Source organism: Manis pentadactyla, chromosome 14 (assembly GCF_030020395.1).
Source record: "Manis pentadactyla isolate mManPen7 chromosome 14, mManPen7.hap1, whole genome shotgun sequence".
In the NCBI taxonomy this organism is placed as follows: Eukaryota; Metazoa; Chordata; class Mammalia; order Pholidota; family Manidae; genus Manis; species Manis pentadactyla.
This window is the reverse complement of record NC_080032.1, coordinates 24,018,722-24,045,647: the sequence shown is the minus strand read 5'-3', so window position 1 is coordinate 24,045,647 and position 26,926 is coordinate 24,018,722. Positions and strand designations below refer to the sequence as shown.

At 37.9% G+C, this 26,926-nt stretch overlaps 1 protein-coding gene across 7 annotated transcripts in view; it reads right to left on the bottom strand.

Moving 5' to 3' along the window:
- Positions 1–736: 736 nt before the first annotated feature.
- CCDC62 (coiled-coil domain containing 62) overlaps positions 737–26,926 on the bottom strand; it is a 48,895-nt gene continuing 22,705 nt past the window's right edge. For 6 of the 7 annotated variants that reach the window (XM_057492428.1, XM_036922048.2, XM_036922049.2 and 3 more), the window contains exons 10-13: positions 24,133–24,289; positions 11,247–11,372; positions 2,212–2,306; positions 737–1,533 (exon numbers count right to left, since the gene is read on the bottom strand). In XM_057492428.1, the coding sequence (XP_057348411.1) occupies positions 2,253–2,306; positions 11,247–11,372; positions 24,133–24,289 (337 nt within the window). In that variant the 3' untranslated portion in view covers positions 737–1,533; positions 2,212–2,252. The remainder of the gene's footprint in view (positions 1,534–2,211; positions 2,307–11,246; positions 11,373–24,132; positions 24,290–26,926) is intronic. The other variant, XM_036922052.2, reaches the window with a different exon arrangement.

Here is a 26,926-nt window from a genome sequence, read left to right as displayed (position 1 = left end):
ATTGAGTTTTACCTTACAACTATTTCAATGGAATACCTCTCTTTAACAAGTTGCTCACATATTTAAATAACTTAGGCTGAGATAGATAATTTGGTAATAAAAAAATTCCCACCTTTTAATTATATGTACTGTGATTCACAATAATGTGGTGGGATAAGAACAGGTGCTATAGATACTATAATCCTATGAGCTAAAGCAGATTTAACCACAAAATATTTTTTTAGTTCCCAGAAGTTTTCCTATCTAGAACTTAATCAGTGTTTTTTTTCACTAAGCAAGGTGACACGTAGCTGAGAACTTATCATAAAGAGAAAGAGAAAATGTATTATTTTGTTTCAGATTGGAAGTCAGCCTCTCCAGGGATGTTTTGTTTCCAACTTGGAAGCGATAGCTCAGAGTCAGCTGTACCTTTCTCAGACTTGCTCTGTCCCAACCAACTTAGCCTGAGGGAGAAAGCAAGCATTTATAGAGATCAGAACCAGACCCCACCCCATTTCTCTTGTCAGCACCCTAATTAAAAAGGCTAAATGGGGTGGCTCCTCCACTCATGAAAATCATCTCTGAAGTAGCACTGAAACCTTTTAACAAAGGGGCATTTATACAGCACAATTGAACTTTGATATCTGCAATACTTAAAAAAAATGCATTTCCATTCCTGAAGAAATTAACTTGCCAGGTTTCGTTTTAAGCAACTAACTGTCCTTATTTTACTTCTGTATAATAAAAAGAAACCAAAGAATATTATTTTTCTTTATTATTAAAAATAATTTTTATTTACTAAGGCTGATTAATTCTCTTAGAAGGGACAGAGGCACAATAGTATATTCTTTAAAAAATTAAGTTACAAATTAAAATGGAAGTGTTTTAGTCTTTAATGATAAAAAATGCACATAAAACTTGATATTCCATAAAGCTTTTGTTTGTGTAAGTAGATGCGACTATTACAGACCCAGACAAGATGGGACTCTGCTCAGCTCTGGGACAGAGGGACCTCAATTGTCAGTAGCCAAGGAGTACTTTCCAGTTAAAAATTTTTTATAGCATACCATTTTATGTTTATTTCACACAGCAAAAACCAAAGTAAAACCTCAAAAGAATAGTATTTCTCATGTATTTGGAGCTAACTCTGATAAACTCTTGGTTATAATTTAAATGTATGCACAGCTTTAAAAAATAAGAAAATGAAAATAGCATTTTATATGCAAGGGTTCTCTATTTGATGTTCACACTTTTAAAGAGCTTCTCTAGTATTAATGATAGCCTGCATCTTTACAGAGAAGTCTTTTTCTCTTTTAGTATAATTCCAAGTCTGTATATATATAATACACAGTAAGGTCTGATTTCTTACACATGAAATGGTTAACTTTTAAAAACAAACAAAATATAGATGTTTAAAAATTAACTCTCAGTTTCTGCTTCCCTTTGGTATTAAATGTTGCTCACAAAGGATTACAGTCCTCTTTTTGTTTTCAAGGTTAAGTATTAGGTATTGATGTCTGCTTCCTGCCTTCCACATAGATGAGAAATTGGCTTCTGCAGGAAGAAAACACAGTTTAAATTAAAGTCTATAATAAGCATTGAATAGTATAAGCTACCAGTTTCTAAAAAAATTAATAATACATCTTGATTTTCATTAACATAAGGTCATGAAAAATATAAATGTAAAAACACAGCAGAGAGAAAGAGAGCAGGAGAGGGGGAGGAAGAGAGAGGTTACTTAAGCTTACCGCTTTCACAGAATCTTTAAAATGCTCTTCTGCTTACACTGAAAACATCTGAAATGATTCTTTTAACTTACCAAACATCAGATTTTGAAGAAACTACATATGAAATGCAGGTTTGATAGAAGGAAACACAAATCAACAAAGTGCTTAGCAGGTCAATAAACCTTTTTACAAAACTTGAAACCCCATGAAAAGACTTCTTTGTAGACAGAAATGTTAATTTAGATCTTGATTTTGAAAGCTACATATATTCACTTTCTTTTAAAATTCTAGGTATTAAGAACAAGAACTTGTTGATCTGCATTTCTCTTACAAGTTAATTCACATCTTACTCTGGTTAAATTTAGAAGGTATGAATAGGTCAAACAAAAGAAAAAGGATTACAGGACAAACAAATGCATGGCCTTAACTCTACATTATCAATGTTTTCAAGTTACTTATTAAATATCAATTGAAATATAAGGGGAGATAAGGAAAGGTGACTTACCCATGATCACAATGAATAATAAACTTGACTTTTGTTTTTCTTCAATTACTGAAACAAGTATTTTTTTGAGCTGACTCTTCTGAGACTTGTAAATTCTACAAAACAACTCTCAAATTAGTATCCAGGATAGAAAAATTAGAAAACACTTAATACACAAGCACAGCAGAAAGTCTTTAAAAGACCTTATGGAATTACTGAAACACAATTAAGTAATTTCATAGAACTACCATTCATCCATTCAACAAAAAGATATATTGATTTCCTATTCACATGTGGCGCCCCGTCTCTAAACATGTAGTAGAAATGTTGTTTGTTTTGCCATTATGTGTTATGGCTGAACTCTGGCAATCAGCAAATGCCCAGGTATAACTGGCTCTTTGTCAGCCTTAATAGAGACTGTGTTGTGAGCCCTTAATGAAGACAATGATCAATAATAATCAACAGCTATAGTTAAATATAAGTGCCTCCTAGGTGCTTAGTTAACATTGTTAGGTGTTTGGGAAATATTAAGAAAAAAGAAGAAAAAGGGGGAGAGGATGATACCTAGAAAGACACCAGTAAACTCAGGTGGTGAACTTTACCTTGGAGTTCCTGGTAAGAAGACTTGCCTAGCCTCTTGCTGCTGTGCTAGTGTTGGGCAGGAAAGAGAAAAAGGCCAGGGAAATCCAGTAAAAAGACCCAGAGTTAATCAATTAAAGCTCAAAAAGCCAGGAGCAACTTGGCCTGGAATGTTTGAATATCCCCAGATAAAGGAGGGTATCTCAGCATAGCTCATGTCTTTGTGTTAATCATGCAGGCCCAGCTTATTTTTTTGACTACCTATATGCTGTGTTTTTTTTCTCCTTTGGCCCTGATCAAGTAGTTGGCAACCTAGGCAACTAATTCAGCATGCATGCCCAGCCGTAAACAACATAGTAAAAGGCAGGAAGAATTCCATCTTAAAGACTATATTTTAATACCGAAGAAGTTAAGAAGTAAAATTCTTAACTTACTCTTTAGCAAACAGACAATAACTCAGCCCATCTTGGAGGCTGGGCAGGCAGTCTTGTTCGATATGATTCCAGACCAAGAACACAGGTATCCCAGGGAGAAATCAGAGCAGGAAGTTCCTTGTGTTAATTCTAAATATTCAGAGACCACTTAATAAGTCTGCACCCCTAGCCCTTAGTCACATTCCTGAAGAATCCTTAAAAGAGGGAACCCCCAACCTTTCGGGGCACTCCTCTCTCTGAGGTCACCCGCACTTTCTGAGTGAGTAAACTTTTAACTTCAAACTCTCTCCAACCTTTCAGGGCACCTCTCCTCTCTGAGGTTGCCTGCTGCACTTTTTCTCTAAGTATCTTTAAATAAAACTTTTACTCTGCTTCACTACTGTATCTCTGCCCTTCAACTCTTTGTTGTGGCGGGGACAAGGACAGGAAAATACACAACACTCCCCCAACACTAGGATTATTCTTGGTGCTTCCAGACCTCTGTGCTTTTAGTCATGCTGCTTCCGATCTACTCAAACAGACTTCCTATTTGATCATCTGATGTATTTTTTTCACTTAAAAACATTATTCTAAAAGGGATCTGTTGGCTTTAACAGCATGCCACAAAAACGTTAAGAACCCCGCAAGATAGGACTAATGATCTCAAACTAGCAATAAGATGTCTAGGCCCATGTATAGGTCAAAAAACTCCAAATTTACCTTCAGCCTGAGACCCTCCCCATTCCCACACCTCCAGCAAGTGTGTGGGGGAGGTGATATGTTTTACTTTCTTTTTTCTCTGTTCTTAAATTATTGGGGTTTTTTTTATAGTTATACATTGGCATGGTTTGAAAATAAAAATAACATATATTCTTATTCCCAAATCCTTTGGTCCATATGCAGAATACCATATGAATCTTCCAGCAGCTGGCTTCTTTTCACTTAATGTATCCCCAAAATACTTTCAACTCCAAGATCTTCCTCATTCGATTTTATGGCTAAAAGATATCCCACTGTGTGGACATACCACCTTTGTTGCGGCTTTTTGCTGAACACTTGGGTTGTTTCTTAACTTTTGCTATTATAAAGCAATGCTGCAATGAAAAACTTGTCCATGTCATTTTATATACCCATAGATATCTTCAGGAGAGACTCCAAAAGTGACAAGGCTGTGTTAAAGGATCAGTTCTGCAATTTTTAGGAAACACTGCCAAGTTCCCTGCCAGGAGTGAAGCACTCTTTGCTCCCCCAGCAATGTACAAGAGTGCCGGTTTCAGGGAAAGGCTCTGAAATAAGGCCCCTGTCATTAGCAACAGAGGGCAAAACCCCCATGAAGCAGACAGGCCACTCAGAACTTTACCCTGCTTCCTTTTTGCAAAAATTAAGAACTTCTTACAAAATGATTTGCCTTTTCTCTAACTAGTTATACCCAGTTCAGAGGGCCAGAGGGGAGGACTCTGTAAAGCATGTTCCCAAGTAGATTTCTGTTAAAATTGAAATTTTTTCCCAACGTCTCCAGAATCAGTTAATCCACCAGAAAAAATTTTTTTTCTTTTTATTAAGGTATCATTGATATACAATATTATGAAGGCTTCACATGAGCAACACTGTGATTATTACATTCACCCATATTATCAAGTCCCCCCCCACACCCCATTGCAGTCACTATCAGCATAGTAAGATGCTAGAGTCACTACTTGTCTTCTCTGTGCTATACTGACTTCCATGAGACGTCCCTATATTATGTGTGCTAATCATAATGCCCCTTAATCCTCTTCTCCCTCCCTGCCCCCTCTCCCCACCCCCTTCCATTTGGTAAACGTTAGTCCCTTCTTGCAGTCTGTGATTCTGCTGCTGTTTTGTTCCTTCAGTTTTGCTTCGTTGTTATACTCCACAAATAAGGGAAATCGTTTGGTACTTGTTTTTCTCCACCTGGCTTATTTCACTGAGTATAATACCTTCTAGGTCCATCCATGTTCTTACAAATGGTAGGATTTTTGTTCTTATGGCGAATAATATTCCATTGTGTATATGTACCACCTCTTTATCCATTCATCTACTGATGGACACTTAGGTTGCTTCCATATCTTGGCTATTGTAAATAGTCTGCGATAAACATAGGGGTACATATGTCTTTTTGAATCTGGGATCTTGTTTTCTTTGGGTAAATTCCTCGGAGTGGAATGATTGGATCAAATAGTATCTCTATTTTGAGTTTTTTGAGGAACCTCCATATTGTTTTCCACGATGGTTGAACTAGTTTACATTCCCACCAGCAGTGTAGGAGGGTTCCCCTTTCTCCACATCCTCACCAGCATTTGTTGTTCCTTGTCTTTTGGATTTTGGCCTTCCTAACTGGTATGAGGTGATATCTCAATGTGGTTTTAATTTGCATTTCCCTGATAATTAGCAATGTGGAGCATCTTTTCATGTGCCTGTTGGCCATCTGAATTTCTTCTTTGGAGAAGTGTCTGTTCAGATCCTCTGCCCATTTTTTAAATTGGGCTATTTGCTTTTTGGGTGTTGAGGTGAGTTCTTTATATATTTTGGATGTTAACCCCTTGTTGGATATGTTGTTTATGAATATATTCTCCCAACTGTAGGATGCCTTTTTGTTTTGCTGATGGACTCCTTTGCTGTACAGAAACTTTTTAGACTGATGTAGTCCATGTGCTCATTTTTGCTCGTTTCCCTTACCCGAGGAGATGTGTTCAGGTGAAAATTTCTCATGTTTATATTTAAGAGATTTTTGCCTATGTTTTCTTCTAAGAGTTTTATTGTTTCATGACTTACATTCAAGTCTTTGATCCGTTTCAAGTTTATTTTTGTGTATGGAGTTAGACAATAATCCAGTTTCATTCTCTTACATGTAGCCATCCAGTTTTACCATCACCATTTGTTGAAGAGGCTGTCATTTCCTCATTGTATATCATATGGCTCCTTTATCGTATATTAATTGGCTATATATGTTTGGCTTTATATCTGGGCTCTCTATTCTGTTCCATTGATCTATGGATCTGTTCCTGTGCCAGTACCAAATTATCTTGATTACTGTGCCTTTGTAGTAGAGCTTGAAGTTGGGGAGCATTATCTCCAGCTTTATTCTTCCTTCTCAGGATTGCTTTGGCTACTCAGGGTCTTTTGTGGTTCCATATGAATTTTAGAACTATTTGTTCTAGTTTGTTGAAGAATGCTGTTGGTATTTTGATAGGGATTGCACTGAATCTGTAGATTGCTTTAAGCAGGATGGCCATTTTGACAATATTATTAATTCTTCCTATCCATGAGCATGGGATTTATTTCCATTTATTGGTGTCTTCTTTCTCTCGTGTCTTATAGTTTTCACAGAATAGATCTTCTACCTCCTTGATTAGGTTTATTCCTAGGTATTTTATTGTTTTTGATGCGATTGTAAATGGAGTTGTTTTCCTGATTTCTCTTTCTGCTAGTTTATTGTTAGTATATAGGAATGCAACAGACTTCTGTGTATTAATTTTGTATCCTGCAAATTTACTGAGTTCAGTTACTAGTTCTAGTAGTTTTGGGGTGGATTCTTTAGGGTTTTTTATGTACAATAACATGTCATCTGAAAACAGTCACAGTTTAACTTCTTCCTTACAAATCTGGATGTCTTCTTTGTTTTGTCTGATTGCTGTGGCTAGGACCTCCAGTACTATGTTGAAAAAAAGTGGGGAGAGTGTGTGTTCTTATTTTGTTCCCGATCTTAGAGGAAAAGCTTTTAGCTTTCCCTGTTAAGTATGATGTTGGTTGTGGGTTTGTCATATATGGCCTTTGTTATGTTCAGGTACTTGCCCTCTATACCCATTTTATTGAGAGTTTTTATCATGAATGGATGTTGAATTTTGTCAAATGCTTTTTCTGCATCTATGGAGATGATCATGTGGTTTTTGTCCTTCTTTTTGTTGATGTGGTGGATGATGTTGATGGATTTTCAAATATTGTACCATCCTTACATCCCTGGAATAAATCCTACTTGATCATGATGGATGATCTTTTTGATGTATTTTTTAATTCAGCTTGCTAATATTTTGTTGAGAATTTTTGCATCTACGGTCATCAGCGATATTGGTCTGTAATTTTTTTGTGTGTGGGGTCTTTGCCTGGTTTTGGTATTAGAGTGATGATGGCCTCATAGAATGAGTTTGGGAGTATTCCCTTCTCTTCTATTTTTTGGAAAACTTTCTAAGTAGGATGGGTATTAGGTCTTTTCTAAATGTTTGATAAAATTCAGCAGTGAAACCATCTGGTCCAGGTGTTTTGTTCTTGGGTAGGTTTTTGATTACCAATTCAATTTCATTGCTGGTAATCAGTCTGTTCAGAGTTTCTGTTTCTTCCTGGGTCAGTCTTGGAAGGTTGTATTTTTCTAGAAAGTTGTCCGTTTCTTCTAGGTTATCCAGTTTGTTAGCATATAATTTTTCATAATATTCTCTAATAATTCTTTGTATTTCTGTGGTATCTGTATTGATTTTTCCTTTCTCATTTCTGATTCTGTTTATGTGTGTACAGTCCCTTTTTTTCTTGACAGGTCTGGCTACGGGTTTATCTATCTTGTTTATTTTCTTGAAAAACCAGCTCCTGGTTTCATCGATTCTATTGTTTCATTCTTCTCAGTTTTATTTATTTCTGCTCTGTTCTTTATTATGTCCCTCCTTCTACTGACTTTGGGCCTCATCTTTTTCTAGTTTCATTAATTGTGAGTTTAGACTGTTCATTTGGGATTGTTCTTCTCCACCAGAAAATATATCTGGGGCCAATATTTTTTCCAAAAATGACTGTCTGATTCTAGCTGTAGGATGTTAAGCAAGAGATTACACTTCCTCTTCTGTAAAATGGATGGTTGAGGACAGAATAGCTCTTTTGGGTCTTTCTAGCTCAAAAATTATCTTAAACCAAGTTTTCACCAAACAGCTTTTGCACTTTTTTAGTCTATTCCTGGGTTTTCTATGCATTGTTCCTCCTCTCTGCAGCCCATGTATTTATTGAAACTTCAGATCTTTTTCAAGAATTGTGTGGGTAAAATTGTAATATTTCCAGAATACCTCACCTCCCCTTAGTACATCTGCATATCAATAGGCATTCAAAGGTGGAAAGACCTATGGCTTTAGTGCATTTGCATCATTCCTCAGGGGTGGAAAGTTCATTTCCATATGAATGGGTAATTACCTGGGCAATGGAGGGCTTATGTGTGCCTGAGAGGTAAGGGGGAGGGCCATTTTTGCTTCTGCTGGAGCAGGAAAGAGAGAAACAGTCCCGGACTGCAGTTTGTAAGCAATAAACGTATTTTAAACTTTATTTCTCCTCTTTTGACTGATTTCAGTTTTTAGACATTATTTTGCCCGGGATTTCCTTTCCCTGGACTTACAAAGTGCCATACTCACTGCAAAAGTATTTCTTAACCATTTAACATGTATAAAACTGCCCTACCATTTTGATGACGTCCCTATCCATTAAAAAAAAAAAAGCATCTCTAACAAGGTTTTTGTGTTACACTCCTAACCCCATTTTTCCTGTAAGCTGTGTGGTTTTTGTGCAATTTTACACTGTGGGGTGATTTTTAGGAACCTGTGTGTTGTATTACAGCAGAAGTTACCATGGTTATCAAAATATTAAACAAGGCTATGATATAATAATATATAAATTTTTATTAATGTATTAAATAAGATCTAGCAGCAGGCTTAATATTCTATGAGTTAGTGCTATGTAAAAATTATTACCTCAAGGTATCTACAATGACCATAAAGTGATATGAAACTATCTGTGATCTCTACTAGTGACAGAGTTACAGGTATTATGTACCACTATGGCTTGTTTCCTATGTTCATAATTGAAGGAAGTTCCAGATTTCAATGAAAGGTTAATTAAAATAAACTTCCATTTAATTTTTATTCCCATCAATGTTTATGCATCCTGAATTCTAGTCAACAAACTGATTAAAAATATCTGCCTAACAAATCCAGAGACAGAAAGGAGGTAAATGGTGGCCAGGGGCTATGAGGAGTGGGGGTGGGGTGGCCATAAGGGGTACAGGGTTTCTTTTGGGACAATGAAAATGTTCCTAAGTGGGTTATAGGGATTGCCATACAACTTTGTAAATATACTATAACCACTGAATTATACACTTTACATGGGAGAACTTTATGTTATGTCTATCTCAATAAAGTTGTTTAAAAAAACCTTGCCAATACTTAAAAAAAACACCTCTGCCCCTATGTAAATAAGCTTCATTACTGCTATATGGTTGAATTTCAATAATTCTACTGAAAGCTAAATAAAGAGTACTTACGATATGACTGCATTTACATGAAGTTCTGCAATAGGCAAAGCTATTCTCTAGACATAAAAATGTATCAGTAGTTGCCCAGAGTTGGGGTAAGGAGGGATTCGCTCCAAAGAGCATGAACTTTCTGGGGTGATGGAAATGTTCTGTCTTGACTGGGATGTTGGTCACATGGCTGCATATAGATTTATCTAAATGTACTGAATTAGTCATCGATACTTCATTACAGATTATGCACATAGCATTATTCATTTTAATATAATGCCTATCTTATTGGGTGTAAATTATATCTCAGTAAGTTGATTTTAGAAGAAGATTATTTCAGTGTTCTTGCAGACCTTTTTAATTTTATTTCTTTGTCAGGGATACAAAAAAAGTTCAGCTCAATGGCTTTCCCGTATCTTTATGTACTCAGCACATCCAAGTAATATGCCTGGAATCTTAGCTTAAAGCATCAGTTCCAAGCTCTTATTTTACAAATTAGAAAACTGGGGTCCAAGTATCTGATTTCAAGTTCAGTGGTATTTCCACTATTTATGTAAAGGCTAAAAAATCTATAGGCTTTTGAAAAGTTACTATGTACAGAAAACAGTTAAAATTAACATGTAAAACACTCCCTGAGGGAATGAAAGATTAAGAAAATTATGATTTTTCAATTCCTAATAAATAGTAGATCTAAATAATAATAATCAAGGAATGGTAAAATCTTTAAGTGAACTTTAAGGGAACTTTATGATATAAAAGCTCAGGCTGTCAAACTCCTGAATGCCAATCAAGCTTAACATCTACAAGCAGAACTAGAGAGAGAGTCCTGTTGATCTGATGGAAAAGGGAGCAGACAGCATGGCTAATGAAGTAGCTGTGCCAAAATAAACAAGACCCCAAACTGCTCCAAGTCTAATCAAGTCAATGGATCTAACTACCTGTTTGTAGGAATTATGGGGGACAGAGGAATGTGTTAACATGGAGGATAGTCGGCAAGATTCAGAATATATGCAATTCCATAGGACAAATGACCCAATGTTTTCTCCACAAATAAATTAAATGAAGGCATTAAAAAATGAAGAAGAAGAAAGAAGAAGAGGAAGGAAGGAGGAGGAAGGTAGAGGGAGGCAGAGAAGAAGAGGAAATGATAATGATTAAGAGAGACTTTAAGGGATACACCCAAATGCAAAGTATGGACTTTGGTTGGCTACTGATTTGAACAGAGTGAAAAAGACATTTTTGAGATTAATGGGAAAACTTAACATGGTATAGTCATTAGATGATTTTAAGGAATTATTTTTAATTTACTTGGGTGTGACGTTATGGTTGTTTTTTTAAAGTCCTTATGTGTTAGAGACATACAATGAAGTACTTATGAGTGAAATTATATGATGTCTAGGATTTTTAAAAAAATGCTTCAGAAAGAAACGTGTATGGATGGTGGAAGATAAAAATGGCACAAAGTTAATGGTTTCTGAAAGTACATGATTATAGTATTCTACTTCTGTGCCTATTAAAAAATTTCTATAATAAACTGTTTTTAAAAATCCCCAAGAATTATATTCACATGGCTGGGTAATTAGAAAGAGGAAGTTCGGGTGGAGTATTTGAGTATGGTTTTTTCCTCCTCTTCGAGCCAGTATGCTACCTCCTTCTCTCAGAGATATAAGGAAGCTTTCTTTCTAACAGCAAGGGCTCCTCGACCAGTGACATCTGCATACGAGCAGTCAGTGGAATACTCAGATACTACATTTGGGGTCAAAAGCAAAGTAACCACATACGTTTTTGGCACTGCTGTTGAAGCTGTCAGAGCTGATGGGGAGCAGGGTACTCAGCTCCAAATCTGTAACCATCTGACGAGACTCTGCCAGCAAACGCTGAAGCTTGCTTGTGGGAGAAAAATCATCCTGGGAAGGTAACACAAAATTAAGCGTTCGTGAAATCAAGAAGTATTTTTAAATGTTTGTTTATAAATACAATGTTACAAACACAAGTATTAACTATCCCTTAATATTTCTTTGACTTTAGGTATTACAAGGCTGTAACTCTGGAGAGAAGAAATCCTGGGGCAAAATACCTCTAAAACAGAAGAAATCAGTCAAAAAGAGAAATAAAGTGAGGGGGCGGAAGATGGCGGCGTGAGTAGAGCAGCGGAAATCTCCTCCAAAAACAACATATATCTATGAAAATATAACAAAGACAACCCTTCCTAGAATAAAGACCAGAGGACACAGGACAATATCCAGACCACATCCACACCTGAGAGAACCCAGCGCCTCGCGAAGGGGGTAAGATACAAGCCCCGGCCCCGCGGGAGCCGAGCGCCCCTCCCCCCAGCTACCAGCGGGAGAAGAGCAGGCAGAGCGGGAGGGAGACGGAGCCCAGGGCTGCCGAACACCCAGCCCCAGCCATCCGGGCCAGAGTGCAGGGCCCCCGATACTGGGAAAACAGGGCAGCAAGAACAGTGAGCAGGCACTGGAGGCTGGGCGACAGAGGACATAAGAAAAGCGCGCGACCATTTTTTTTTTTTTTTTGCTTTTTTGCTGCTTTGTTTTGGCGAGCGCTTTTTGGAAGTCTTAAAGGGACAGGGACCCCAATATTAGGGAAACAGGGCAGAAAGACCGGTGAGCAGAGGCCTGAGGCTGGCACCGGAGAATAAAGAAAAACGAACGACCACCTTTTTTTTTTTAATTAAAAAAATTTTTTTTTTTTAATTAAAAAAATTTTTTTTTCTTGTTTTTTTTTGTGGTCGTTGTTTTGTTTTGGCGGGTGCTTTTTGGAAGTCTTAAAGGGGCAGGGCGGGTCACTTAATCCAGAGGTAGGGAATCCGGGATCTCTGGGCACCCTAACCCCTGGGCTGCAGGGAGCAGGGAGGCCCCTTACGGAGATAAATAGCCTCCCAGCAGCTCCTGCTCCAACGCGACTCCACCATTTTGGAGTAGCTGCCCGAGCTAGGCCACGCCCACAGCAACAGCGGAGATTAACTCCATAGCAGCCGGGCAGGAAGCAGGAACCCTGTCTGCACGCAGCTGCGCAGCACAAGCCACTAGAGGCCGCTGTTCTCCCAGGAGAGGAGGGCCACAAACCAACAAGAAAGGAAGTTCTTCCAGCCGTCACTCGTCCCAGTTCTGCAGACTATTCCTATCACCATGAAAAGGCAAAGCTACAGGCAGACAAAGATCACAGAGACAACACAAGAGAAGGAGACAGACCTAACCAGTCTTCCTGACAAAGAATTCAAAATAAGAATCATAAACATGCTGACAGAGATGCAGAGAAATACGCAAGAAAAATGGGATGAAGTCCGGAAAGAGATCACAGATGCCAGAAAGGAGATCGCAGAAATGAAACAAACTCTGGAAGGGTTTATAAGCAGAATGGATAGAATGCAAGAGGCCATTGATGGAATTGAAATCAGAGAACAGGAACGCATAGAAGCTGACATAGAGAGAGACAAAAGGATCTCCAGGAATGAAACAATATTAAGAGAACTGTGTGACCAATCTAAAAGGAGCAATATCCGTATTATAGGGGTCCCAGAAGAAGAAGAGAGAGGAAAAGAGATGGAAAGTATCTTAGAAGAAATAATTGCTGAAAACTTCCCCACACTGGGGGAGGAAGTAATCAAAGAGACCACGGAAATACACAGAACCCCCAACAGAAAGGATCCAAGAAGGGCAACACCAAGACACATAATAATTAAAATGGCAAAGATCAAGGACAAGGAAAGAGTGTTAAAGGCAGCTAGAGAGAAAAAGGTCACCTATAAAGGGAAACCCATAAGGCTAACGTCAGATTTCTCAACAGAAACCCTACAGGCCAGAAGAGAATGGCATGATATATTTAATACAATGAAACAGAAGGGCCTTGAACCAAGGATACTGTATCCAGCACGACTATCATTCAAATATGACGGTGGGATTAAACAATTCCCAGACAAACAAAAGCTGAGGGAATTTGCTTTCCACAAACCACCTCTACAGAACATCTTACAGGGACTGCTCTAGATGGGAGCACTCCTAGAAAGAGCACAGCACAAAACACCCAACATATGAAGAATCGAGGAGGAGGAACAAGAAGGGAGAGAAGAAAAGAATCTCCAGACAGTGTATATAACAGCTCAATAAGCGAGCTAAGTTAGGCAGTAAGATACTAAAGAGGCTAACCTTGAACCTTTGGTAACCACGAATTTAAAGCCTGCAATGGCAATAAGTACATATCTTTCAATAGTCACCCTAAATGTTAATGGGTTGAATGCACCAATCAAAAGACACAGAGTAACAGAATGGATAAAAAAGCAAGACCCATCTATATGCTGCTTACAAGAAACTCACCTCAAACCCAAAGACAGGTACAGACTAAAAGTCAAGGGATGGAAAAACATATTTCAAGCAAACAACAGTGAGAAGAAAGCAGGGGTTGCAGTACTAATATCAGAAAAAATAGACTTCAAAACAAAGAAAGTAACAAGAGATAAAGAAGGACACTACATAATGATAAAGGGCTCAGTCAAACAAGAGGATATAACCATTCTAAATATATATGCACCCAACACAGGAGCACCAGCATATGTGAAACAAATACTAACAGAACTAAAGGGGGATATAGACTGCAATGCATTCATTCTAGGAGACTTCAACACACCACTCACCCCAAAGGATAGATCCACTGGGCAGAAAATAAGTAAGGACACGGAAGCACTGAACAACACAGTAGAGCAGATGGACCTAATAGACATCTATAGAACTCTACATCCAAAAGCAGCGGGATATACATTCTTCTCAAGTGCACATGGAACATTCTCCAGAATAGACCACATACTAGGCCACAAAAAGAGCCTCAGAAAATTCCAAAAGATTGAAATCCTACCAACCAACTTTTCAGACCACAAAGGCATAAAACTAGAAATAAACTGTACAAAGAAAGCAAAGAGGCTCACAAACACATGGAGGCTTAACAACACGCTCCTAAATGATCAATGGATCAATGACCAAATCAAAATGGAGATCCAGCAATATATGGAAACAAATGACAACAACAACACTAAGCCCCAACTTCTGTGGGACACAGCAAAAGCAGTCTTAAGAGGAAAGTATATAGCAATCCAAGCATATTTAAAAAAGGAAGAGCAATCCCAAATGAATGGTCTAATGTCACAATTATCGAAATTGGAAAAAGAAGAACAGATGAGGCCTAAGGTAAGCAGAAGGAGGGACATAATAAAGATCAGAGAAGAAATAAATAAAATTGAGAAGAATAAAACAATAGCAAAAATCAATGAAACCAAGAGCTGGTTCTTCGAGAAAATAAACAAAATAGATAAGCCTCTAGCCAGACTTATTAAGAAGAAAAGAGAATCAACACAAATCAACAGTATCAGAAACGAGAAAGGAAAAATCACGACGGACCCCACGGAAATGCAAAGAATTATTGGAGAATACTATGAAAACCTATATGCTAACAAGCTGGGAAACCTAGGAGAAATGGACAACTTCCTAGAAAAATATAACCTTCCAAGATTGACCCAGGAAGAAACAGAAAATCTAAACAGACCAATTACCAGCAACGAAATTGAAGAGGTAATCAAAAAACTACCAAAGAACAAAACCCCCGGGCCAGATGGATTTACCTCGGAATTTTATCAGACATACAGGGAAGACATAATACCCATTCTCCTTAAAGTTTTCCAAAAAATAGAGGAGGAGGGGATACTCCCAAACTCATTCTATGAAGCTAACATCACCCTAATACCAAAACCAGGCAAAGACCCCACCAAAAAAGAAAACTACAGACCAATATCCCTGATGAACGTAGATGCAAAAATACTCAACAAAATATTAGCAAACCGAATTCAAAAATACATCAAAAGGATCATACACCATGACCAAGTGGGATTCATTCCAGGGATGCAAGGATGGTACAACATTCGAAAGTCCATCAACATCATCCACCACATCAACAAAAAGAAAGACAAAAACCACGTGATCATCTCCATAGATGCTGAAAAAGCATTTGACAAAGTTCAACATCCATTCATGTTAAAAACTCTCAGCAAAATGGGAATAGAGGGCAAGTACCTCAACATAATAAAGGCCATCTATGATAAACCCACAGCCAACATTATATTGAACAGCGAGAAGCTGAAAGCATTTCCTCTGAGATCGGGAACTAGACAGGGATGCCCACTCTCTCCACTGTTATTTAACATAGTACTGGAGGTCCTAGCCACGGCAATCAGACAAAATAAAGAAATACAAGGAATCCAGATTGGTAAAGAAGAAGTTAAACTGTCACTATTTGCAGATGACATGATACTGTACATAAAAAACCCTAAAGACTCCACCCCAAAACTACTAGAACTGATATCGGAATACAGCAAAGTTGCAGGATACAAAATCAACACACAGAAATCTGTGGCTTTCCTATACACTAACAATGAACCAACAGAAAGAGAAATCAGGAAAACAACTCCATTCACAATTGCATCAAAAAAAATAAAATACCTAGGAATAAACCTAACCAAAGAAGTGAAAGACTTATACTCTGAAAACTACACGTCACTCTTAAGAGAAATTAAAGGGGACACTAACAGATGGAAACTCATCCCATGCTCGTGGCTAGGAAGAATTAATATCGTCAAAATGGCCATCCTGCCCAAAGCAATATACAGATTTGATGCAATCCCTATGAAACTACCAGCAACATTCTTCAATGAACTGGAACAAATAGTTCAAAAATCCATATGGAAACACCAAAGACCCCGAATAGCCAAAGCAATCCTGAGAAAGAAGAATAAAGTAGGGGGGATCTCACTCCCCAACTTCAAGCTCTATTATAAAGCCATAGTAATCAAGAAAATTTGGTACTGGCACAAGAGCAGAGCCACAGACCAATGGAACAGACTAGAGAATCCAGACATTAACCCAGACATATATGGTCAATTAATATTTGATAAAGGAGCCATGGACATACAATGGCGAAATGACAGTCTCTTCAACAGGTGGTGCTGGCAAAACTGGACAGCTACATGTAGGAGAATGAAACTGGACCATTGTCTAACCCCATATACAAAAGTAAACTCAAAATGGATCAAAGACCTGAATGTAAGCCATGAAACCATTAAACTCTTGGAAGAAAACATAGGCGAAAACCTCTTAGACATAAACATGAGTGACCTCTTCTTGAACATATCTCCCTGGGCAAGGAAAACAACAGCAAAAATGAGTAAGTGGGACTATATTAAGCTGAAAAGCTTCTGTACAGCAAAAGACACCATCAATAGAACAAGAAGGATCCCTACAGTATGGGAGAATATATTTGAAAATGACACATCCGATAAAGGCTTGACGTCCAGAATATATAAGGAGCTCTCACGCCTCAACAAACAAAAAACAAATAACCCAATTAAAAAATGGGCAGAGGAACTGAACAGACAGTTCTCCAAAAAAGAAATACAGATGGCCAACAGACACATGAAAAGATGCTCCACATCGCTAATTATCAGAGAAATGCAAATTAAAACTACAATGAGGTATCACCTCACACCAGTAAGGATGGCTGCCATCCAAAAGACAAACAACAACAAATGTTGGCGAGGCTGTGGAGAAAGGGGAACCCTCCTACACTGCTGGTGGGAATGTAAGTTAGTTCAACCATTGTGGAAAGCAGTATGGAGGTACATCAAAATGCTCAAAACAGACTTACCATTTGACCCAGGAATTCCACTCCTAGGAATTTACCCTAAGAACGCAGCAATCAAGTTTGAGAAAGACAGATGCACCCCTATGTTTATTGCAGCACTATTTACAATAGCCAAGAATTGGAAGCAACCTAAATGTCCATCAATAGATGAATGGATAAAGAAGATGTGGTACATATACACAATGGAATACTACTCAGCTATAAGAAAAGGGCAAATCCAATCATTTGCAGCAACATGGATGGAGCTGGAGGGTATTATGCTCAGTGAAACAAGCCAAGCGGAGAAAGAGAAATACCAAATGATTTCACTTATCTGTGGAATATAAGAACAAAGGAAAAACTGAAGGAACAAAACAGCAGCAGAATCACAGAACTCAAGAATGGACTAACAGGTACCAAAGGGAAAGGGACTGGGGAGGATGGGTGGGTAGAGAGGGATAAGGGGGGGAGAAGTAGGGGGGTATTAAGATTAACATGCATGGGGGGGTAGGAGAAAAGGGAGGGCTGTACAACACAGAGAAGGCAAGTAGTGATTCTACAACATTTTGCTATGCTGATGGACAGTGACTGTAAAGGGGTTTATAGGGGAGACCTGGTACAGGGGAGAGCCTAGTAAACATAATATTCGTCATGTAAGTGTAGATTAGTGATAGAAAAAAAAAAAAAAAAGGGCAGTTCCTGTGTGGTAACCTCCAACGAGTTCTACACAAGGGTATAAAGGGCATATAAAAGTGTGGGCAAAGGGTCTGTTTGTGTTTATACAGAGGATCAAAGCCTAATTGGGCTACCCCGAAAATGAACTAAGATACAATATGAAAAAGAACTTCCAACATCTGCACTCTCTGGAAGACTCATGCCAGAAGATGATCATCAAAAAACCCCAACAAAGATCCACGCACTGCTACAGCTGTAGATGCACTCATCCCACCAGTTCCTGGACTTGCCATGGGAATGAGGAAGGAGATATCTAAGCTGGCCTGGGCATACAGTAAAACAACAAAATTGGACTGGATCTATACTGTTGGAACTCAACCAAGAATTTGGAGAAGTGCAAATTGTAGCGCTCCAAAGTCTTACAACTACAAACTATTTATTGTTAAAAGAACATATGGCATGTGAACAGTCCCCAGGAATGGGTTGTTTTAATTTGTCTGATTTCTCTCAGACTGTTCAAGGTCATTTGGACAATATCCACCATATCATAGATAAGTTTTCACAAATGCCTAAGGTGCCTAACTGGTTTTCTTGGTTTCACTGCAGATGGCTAGTAATTACAGATATGCTTTGGTTATGTAACTATACTCCTATTATGTTAATGTGTGTGTGCAATTTAAGTAGTAGCTTAAAACCTATACATGCTGAAGTTACTCTACAAGAAGATATATCAAAGAAATAATCAATCTTCCCATGTTTTCTTCCGCCTGCTACTTCTATAGGTTTTCTTCTTCCTTCCTAATTACAACCCTTAAATAGAATTCGTGCCTCATATCAAATTTACCGAGTATCATAATTCTTCCAAGTGGTAAAGATACCTCAAGACAAATGCTGGGCATAGAAGCCACAGGGCATAAATATGCAAAGAAGTAAAAAGCTAACTTTTTCAAACAATAAGGCTTCTCTCTCACTTACCAACCTCACATTTCCCTGTATGGCCCCGGAAGATGACTGGTTAGCCAGAGACGGGTAAGATTCCTCAAGGGAGGAACAACCTAAGACAGGCACAGTCGCAGGGGGGCCATCAGGTGAGAAATTGGGAATCAACAGAGGTGAGGCTTAGAACCTCACCCCCCCGTTCTGAGGAAATCTTCTGCATACGTGGATGTTTTATTGCCCTGGTCTAGCTTGGATTAACACATAGTCTACAGGCACACACCTGATCATCTACATGTGCTCTCTTACAACACTAAACTATGTTTTCTACCTTTATCTTGTATCTACCTACCACTTCAGCATTTTATTAAAAATAATAATAATAAAGAGAGAAATGTGGTATCCACATATAAATCAAGTATAAAAACCAAATGAGTATTCATATTTGAACTGACTGTTTATAGTTCATAATGCATGAGCAAAACCGAAAGTTTTATGTGATGACTGCCCTTGTAATGTTCACTATGTAACTTATTCATTATGTAAGAATTTGTTCTACATGTAAAAACTTGTTTGTTATGCCTCAGAAGATTGGAGACTGACAAAAATTAGGCTTGGGGTGGAATAATGATTGTGCATTGATCATTGACTCCCCTATACAGAATTTTATTGTCGTTAACAACCATTTGATCAATAAATATGAGAGATGCCCTCACAAAAAAAAAAAAAAGAAGGACAGACTTCCAATGGTAAAATAAATTAGTAACCGGGATGTAATGTATAGCATAAGGAATATAGTCAAGATATTGTAACAGCCTGGTAGGGTGATAGCTGGAACCTAGAATTATGTATATAAATGTTCTACCACTGTGTTGTACACTTGAAACTCATGTAATGTAATACTGTATGTCAACTACCCTTCAATAAAAAATAATTATTAATAAAAAAATAAAAAAAAAAAAAAAGAGAAATAAAGTTTAAAACCCATTTATTGCTTACAAACTGCGGTCCAGGGCCGTCTTCTTTCTGCTCAGGCAGAAGCAAGCAAGACCTCCCTGCAACCTCTCAGGTTCAGATAAGCCCTCGTTTGCCCAGGTAATTACCCACTGATATGGAGATAAATTACTTTTCTGCACCCCTTAGGAACACCTGTTAATATGCAGATGCACTAAAGCCAGGCAAGATATTCTGGAAATACTACAATTTTACCCACAAAGGCAAAAGCAGGATATTAAATGCCAGAATAACCAAATTCCCTTTCTTTCTTAGAACCTACTTGCATGGCTAAATAATTTAACTTAAACAAACTTACTGAAACTCATTAACATCTGTGTGATAAGAGAATACTAGGCATTGTTTAGCTCTCCTAGATCAACTTGCCAAGGCCATAATTTTAGCATGTCAAAATACTCGCAAAATGCAGCTTTAACACTAAAGGCTTGTAAACTTAGACAAATATGTGGAAATGTGCCTTCTTTGTCCTTGGCTGATTTTCAACTTTGGGATCTGAATTTTTAACATGCCAACTGCTCTCGAAAGCACCTAGACTGAGTTTTTTCATTAAGAAAATTTAATTCCTAATTTTCCATGAACAAGGATCACAACTGACCTGGACCTAGAAGATGTTTAACAAATATCTGCTAATATATCTGTGTATATGTACAGATTATACACACACATACATATATACTCATGGACAACATAGGCATGCAATGTCATATACTGCCTCAGACAAAAAAGGGGCAAACATTGGAGGTCTTTCAAGAGCTAAAAAACAAGGGTCTTTCAAGAGCTAAAAAGGCAATAGCTAATATCTCCCCCCATATTTGTAACTTTAAAAGAAATTAAAATTTAAAAGTAATAGCTTTGAGGTACAACTGACATACAATTAAGTGTCCATCTAAACTGTGCAATCTAATGAGTTCTGACGTATGTACATACCCAGGAAACCATCCCCACAATGAACATATTTTCATCACAAATATACTCTCACACCTTCACCACCTACGCCCTTTGGAATTCCTGCCTCTGTGAGTCCCTCCTCCCCATTTCCTAACAACTTTTCATCTGCTTTCTGTCACTAGAGATTAGTTTGCATTTTCTAGAATTTTATAGAAACATATTAATACTGTTGTCTGTGTGGCTTCTTTTACTCAGCATAATTGTCTTGAAATTCACCCATGTTGGGTGTGTATAAATAGTCTATTCTTTTTTACCACTGAGAAATGCTCTACTGTATGGATGTGCCACAGCTTGTCTGTTCACCTACTGATGCATACTTGGGCTATTACCAGTTTTACCTAGTATATATACCAAAGGTTCCAGGTTACTTTCCTTACTATCTAAGAGTCTAACAACTCACTTAGTATGATATTACAAACACAACCTAAAGGTTCTTTTTATTTCTCCTCCTTTTTCTTCCTCCTTCATTCTTTATATATTAGGTATCAAATTCTGTACTTTTTGTCTATCCCTTGATTGACTTTGAGGATAGTTAATTTAATTTTGCATTTGCTTCGTAATTAGCAGTTCTACTTTCTTTACTGTGGTTTTATTACCTCTGGTGACAGCAATTCAACCTTAGGAACACTTCCATCTATAGCAGTCCCTCCAAAATAGACTGTAGAGATGGTTTGTGGGAGGTAAATTCTCTCAGCTTTTGCTTATCTGGAAATGGTTTAATCCCTCCTTCAAATTCAAATGATAATCTCACTGGATAAAGTAATCTTGGTTCCAGGCCCTTCTGCTTCATTGCATTAAATACATCATGCCACTCCCTTCTGGCCTGTAAGGTTTCTGCTGAGAAGTCTGATGTTAGCCTGATGGGCTTTCCTTTGTATGTGATCTTATTTCTGTCTCTGGCTGCTTTTAACAGTCTGTCCTTATCCTTGATCTTTCCCATTTTAATTACTATGTGTCTTGGTGTTGTCTTCCTTGGGTCCCTTATATTGGGGGATCTGTGGATCTCCACGGCCAGAGAGACTATCTCCTTCCCCAAGTTGGGGAAGTTTTCAGCAACTACCTCCTCAAAGACACTTTCTATCCCTTTCTCTCTCTTCTTCTTCTGGTATCCCTATAATGCGAATATTGTTCCACTTGGATTGGTCACACAGTTCTCTCAATATTCTTTCATTCTTAGAGATCCTTTTTTCTTTCTGTGCCTCAGCTTCTTTGTATTCCTCTTCTCTAGTTTCTATTTCATTTATTGTCTCCTCCACCGTATCCAACCTACTTTTAATACCCTCCATTGTGCTCTTCCACGATTGGATCTCCGACCTGAATTCACTCCTGAGTTCTTGATGTCTTTCCGTATCTCCATTAGAATGTTGATGATTTTTATTTTGAACTCCTTTTCAGGAATAGTCACGAGGTCCATATCATTTAAAATCTTTCTTGGGAGTTGTATTAATAATTTTACTCTGGACAAGGTTCCTTTGGTGTTTCATGTTTGTATATGGCGCCCTCTAGTGTCCAGAAGCTCTATTCTGGAGCTGCTCAGCCCCTGAAGCAATGTCGGGGGTCGCAGGGGAGCAGTATTGGTGCCTGGGGGGAGGAAAGAGCTGTTCCCCGCCTCCCGGCTGCTGTGCCTGTCTCCACTGCCTGAGCCAGTGGGCCGGGCACACAGGTATAAGTTTTTGTCCCAGAGCAGCAGGATATGGATCCCTGCTCTCCACCAGCAGCCAGAATCCCAGTCTCCCCAGGAACTCTGCCTGTATTAACTTTCCAACCAGGTAGTCATGCGAGTCTCATGAAAGCACCATGAAATGTAGGTTTGTGCTCCCAGAGCAGATCTACGGAGCTAGGTATTCAGCAGTCCCAAGCCTTCCACTCCCTCCCTGCTCCGTTTCTCTTCCTCCTGCTGGTGAGCTGGGGTGGGGGAGGGGCTTGGGTCCCGTGGAGCCACAGCTCTGGTACATTACCCCGTTCGCTGAGGTCTGCTCTTTTCTCCAGGTGTGTGCAGTCTGACGCCGTCCTCTTTCCTGTTGCTCTCTCAGGATTAGTTGCACCAACTATATTTTCTAATTGTATCCAGTTTTAGGAGGAAGCCTCTGTCTCTCCTTTCACACCGCCATCTTTAATCCCTCTACCTAGTACATATAAAGCTGCTTGAATGTTTAGGTACTAATCTTTGTGTGGACATATGTTTCCATTTCTCTAGGAGTACAATAGCTGGGTCATGTGGTAGGTGTATCTTTAACTTTTTAAGAAACTACTAAAGTGTTTCAAAGTGGCCGTACCAGTTATATCCCCATCATTAGTGAATGAAAAGCTCCAGTAGCTCCAGATTCCAGTCATCATTTGGTATGGTCAATTTCTAACAAAATGAACATTCATCAAATACCCATTAGGGGCCAGACCCTATATTTACACTATATTTGGTATCTCATTTACACCAAGCAACTGTGATATTATTATTACACATTTGCAAATGAAGCAACTGAGGCTCAAAGAAAGCAAATGGGTCACTAAGCTAAGAAAAAGCAAAATGGGGATTTGAACCCAGACCAGTTCAAAGCCTGGTATCTTTCCAAAACAATACCCAAAGTAATTAGGTTTATTTGAACTTTTTTTCTTTTTGAAGAGCTGCAATGAAGACCCTACTGATGATGAAGAGACTGGCTCATCCACAGTGATGACAATGTAGAAACAACCTTGTTGCCCGTCAGTAGGGGTGTGGACAAAATGCGGTTTATGCAATCAATGTATTACACATCAATCAACAATCAAAATGAAGAGACTAGGTCTGGAAGTGTCAGCATGGTTAAAGGTCACAAAATATTAACAAGGTTGAAAAAAATCACATTGAAGACAGTACTTTACCACTTATGTACATTTTAAACACACACAAAACATTATGTAATGTTTAAGTATATACATTTATAAGGTATGAGTATAAAAACCAGCATGGAAACCACTTAGCACAGTGGTCAACCAATGGGGGGAATGGCTGTGGAAAGAAAGGCATGCCCCCCTTACACTTTTATCTGTAACACTTTATTTTTTTAACAAGAAAAATAAAACAACTACGGAAAAATATAAACATGTTACAGCTGAGTGTAGGTGCACAACTGCTTGTTGTATAGTCTTTTTTTGTATATTTAAAATATTTATTAATTAAAAATAGGTTGACTGATTAGTATCAATCACTTGGAGGGCCTGAGGGACATCTTGCTTAAATCTGAAGGATATTAAAAGAAAACAGAAAGTGAGTAGCTTTGACTTTGGTTAAATAATATATTTAAAGTCCTATAACTAAAAAAAAACTGAACAATGGCCAAAACTAAGCATGCTAATAATAGTGCTACAGAAAGATTACAAGTATGTTGGGGAGAGGTCTTATTGAACAAGTGGGGTATTTCTAAGTGATGTACAAACCTTTTCACTGGGCAGAGCGGCTTCTTTGTTCATAAACAAAATCTTAGGTGAGTTCTTTTTATCAGAAGAGGACTCTGTCTCTACCAGCTTCTCATCATCTCTTAGGGCAGATTCTGAAGAACCCAAACAGTGGGAGTGCTGGATGGCAACCAGCTCACTGTGTATCATAATACAATCAAACAAAAACAGACATCTTAGAACAGTATCAAACACACAGCACCAATATGCTTCTACTTAAAAAAGTATCTGAACAACAAAATAGCAGCAGACTCACAGAACCCAAGAATGGACTAACAGTTACCAAAGGGAAAGGGACTGGGGAGGATGGGTGGGAAGGGAGGGACAAGGGGGGAAAAGGGGCATTACGATTAGCAGACATATGTAGCAGGGGAGGGGACATGGGAAAGGCAGTATATACAGAGAAGACAAGTAATGATTCTATAGCATCTGACTACACTGATGGACAGTGACTGTAATGGGGTATGTGGTGGGGACTTGATAATAGGGGGAGTCTAGTAACCATAATGTTGTTCAAGTAATTGTACATTAATGATACCAAAAAAAAAAAGTATCTGAACAGGACAAGGAAAAAGTCTTTCTTTTTTTAATGAAGAAGCTCAAGTTTGAACAGAACATTACAGATTTGAATAGAATATCTGAAGAGAATATTATGAATTAATGCATACCCCTCCCCCCTCATATTCTGAGAGAAATCTTCTGCATACATGGATGTTTATTGCCCTTGTCTAGCTCGGATTAACACATAGTCTACAGGCACACACCTGATCATCTACATTTGCTCTCTTACAACACTAAACTCTGTTTTCTACCTTTATCTCGTATCTACCTACCACTTCAGCATTTTATTAAAAATAATAATAATAGAGAAATGTGGTATCCACATATAAATCAAGTTTAAAAATCAAATGAATATTCATATTTGAACTGACTATTTATAGTTCATAATGCATTAACAAAACCGAAAGCTTCTGTGATGACTGCCCTTGCACTGTTCACCATGTAACTTATTCACTATGTAAGAATTTGTTCTCCATGTAAGAATTTGTTCGTTATGCATCAGAAGATTGGAGACTGACGAAAATTAGGCTTGGGGTGGATTAATGATTGTGCATTGAGTATTGACCCCCCTATACAGAAATTTATTGTGGTTAACAACTATTTGATCAATAAATATGAGAGATGCCCTCACAAAATATATATATATATATATATAAAAACACACTTCCAATTGTAAAATAAATAAGTAACTGGGATGTAATGTATAGCATGAGGAATATAGTCAAAATATTGTAACAACATGGTATGGTGATAGCTGGTACCTAGAATTATCATGTATATAAATGTTGAATCACTGTGTTGTACACCTGAAACTAATGTAATGTAATACTGTTGTCAATTGTCAATTACCCTTCAATAAAAAATAAAAAATAAATAAATAAATAAATTAATTAATGCATACCTTTTGCAGTAAGAAGTAAAATAAAGTTCCTAAAGGGTAACTAGATTAGAGAACCCCCTCTCTGCCCCTTGCCCCCCGAAAAAGAAAATAAGGTTCAAGGGACAGGATAACCCAAAAGGGAGGGAAAAAAGTTAACACAGTATAAAGTGAAATTTGTGAAAATTTTAGGATTTTGGTTTATGAGATTGACCTTTATTAATGGTTTTAAACATCCTTTGTGAGGCAGATGGCACTGCAGGGGCTATTAGTTCTCTAGTTCTCAGTCTTAGTGAACAGACACATATAGCTAGGCTTCTGTGTATGGTATTAAAGTTTGGGCTCAAAGCTGCTCTAGAACAGACCAGAGGCACCAGAACCTCTGCCTCCCTGCAACTTGCAGCTAGGTTAGAGCAGCCTTTCCCTCCACAGGTAAACCTCTGTTAAATGGAATGTGGTACAAATGTGGATGTTTTAGTCAGATAATAAAGTAGGCATACAAGTTCTTATAATCTAAGGAAAAATAAGAAAAATGTAATTATCTTTTTACTTAATCATGCATTTGTCATGAGATGTGTTGGCATGTGCCTCTGCTGGAGGAACAAGAAGTCACTTCAATTATCTCAAGCCAGGGAGGTCAAATGGGTCTTGAAAGAAAATTCCAAATTTAAATTTGGATTTCCTTCATATATTAAATTTAAAATATGTCCATATGCTCTTAAAACTATCTAAAGCAAGCTTTTCTCTTAACATATGTGTGTGTTCTTGTTCAGCAGTGACAACACGCAGTTGGGCCATACTGGCACTTGCAATTAGCTAGAGAAAATATTTTTTTTTTAATTAAAGTATCACTGATAGACAATCTTATGAAGGTTTCATATGAACAACATTGTGGTTTCAACATTCACCCATATTATCAAGTCCTCACCACCCCCGCCTCCATTGCCATGACTGTCTATCTAGCTGGAGAAAATATTTAAAACCAAATATGAATAAATGACATTCAGTGTGGCAACCACTTTTTTTTTAATTTTGTAACTGACAGAATAATGACCTGCATGATTTTTAAGTGACTCAGGTTTCTAAAAGGGCAAAGAATAATCCAAATAATAAAACTACCAGAAAGAACTTTTAAAGTCCTATGGAAGTCAACGTGGTGATTTAAATAAGGCTCTCAATATAGGAAATCTGTCCTTTATGTAAGAGCTAGGATTTATTTAAAAGTAGCAGGCATTATTATAGCACCCCTCAACCACAAGATTCAGCAAATCTAAACAGTAAGATGAGCCTGAATAATGCAGCATATACTAATAACTGATCCATTTTCTTCTCTTAAAA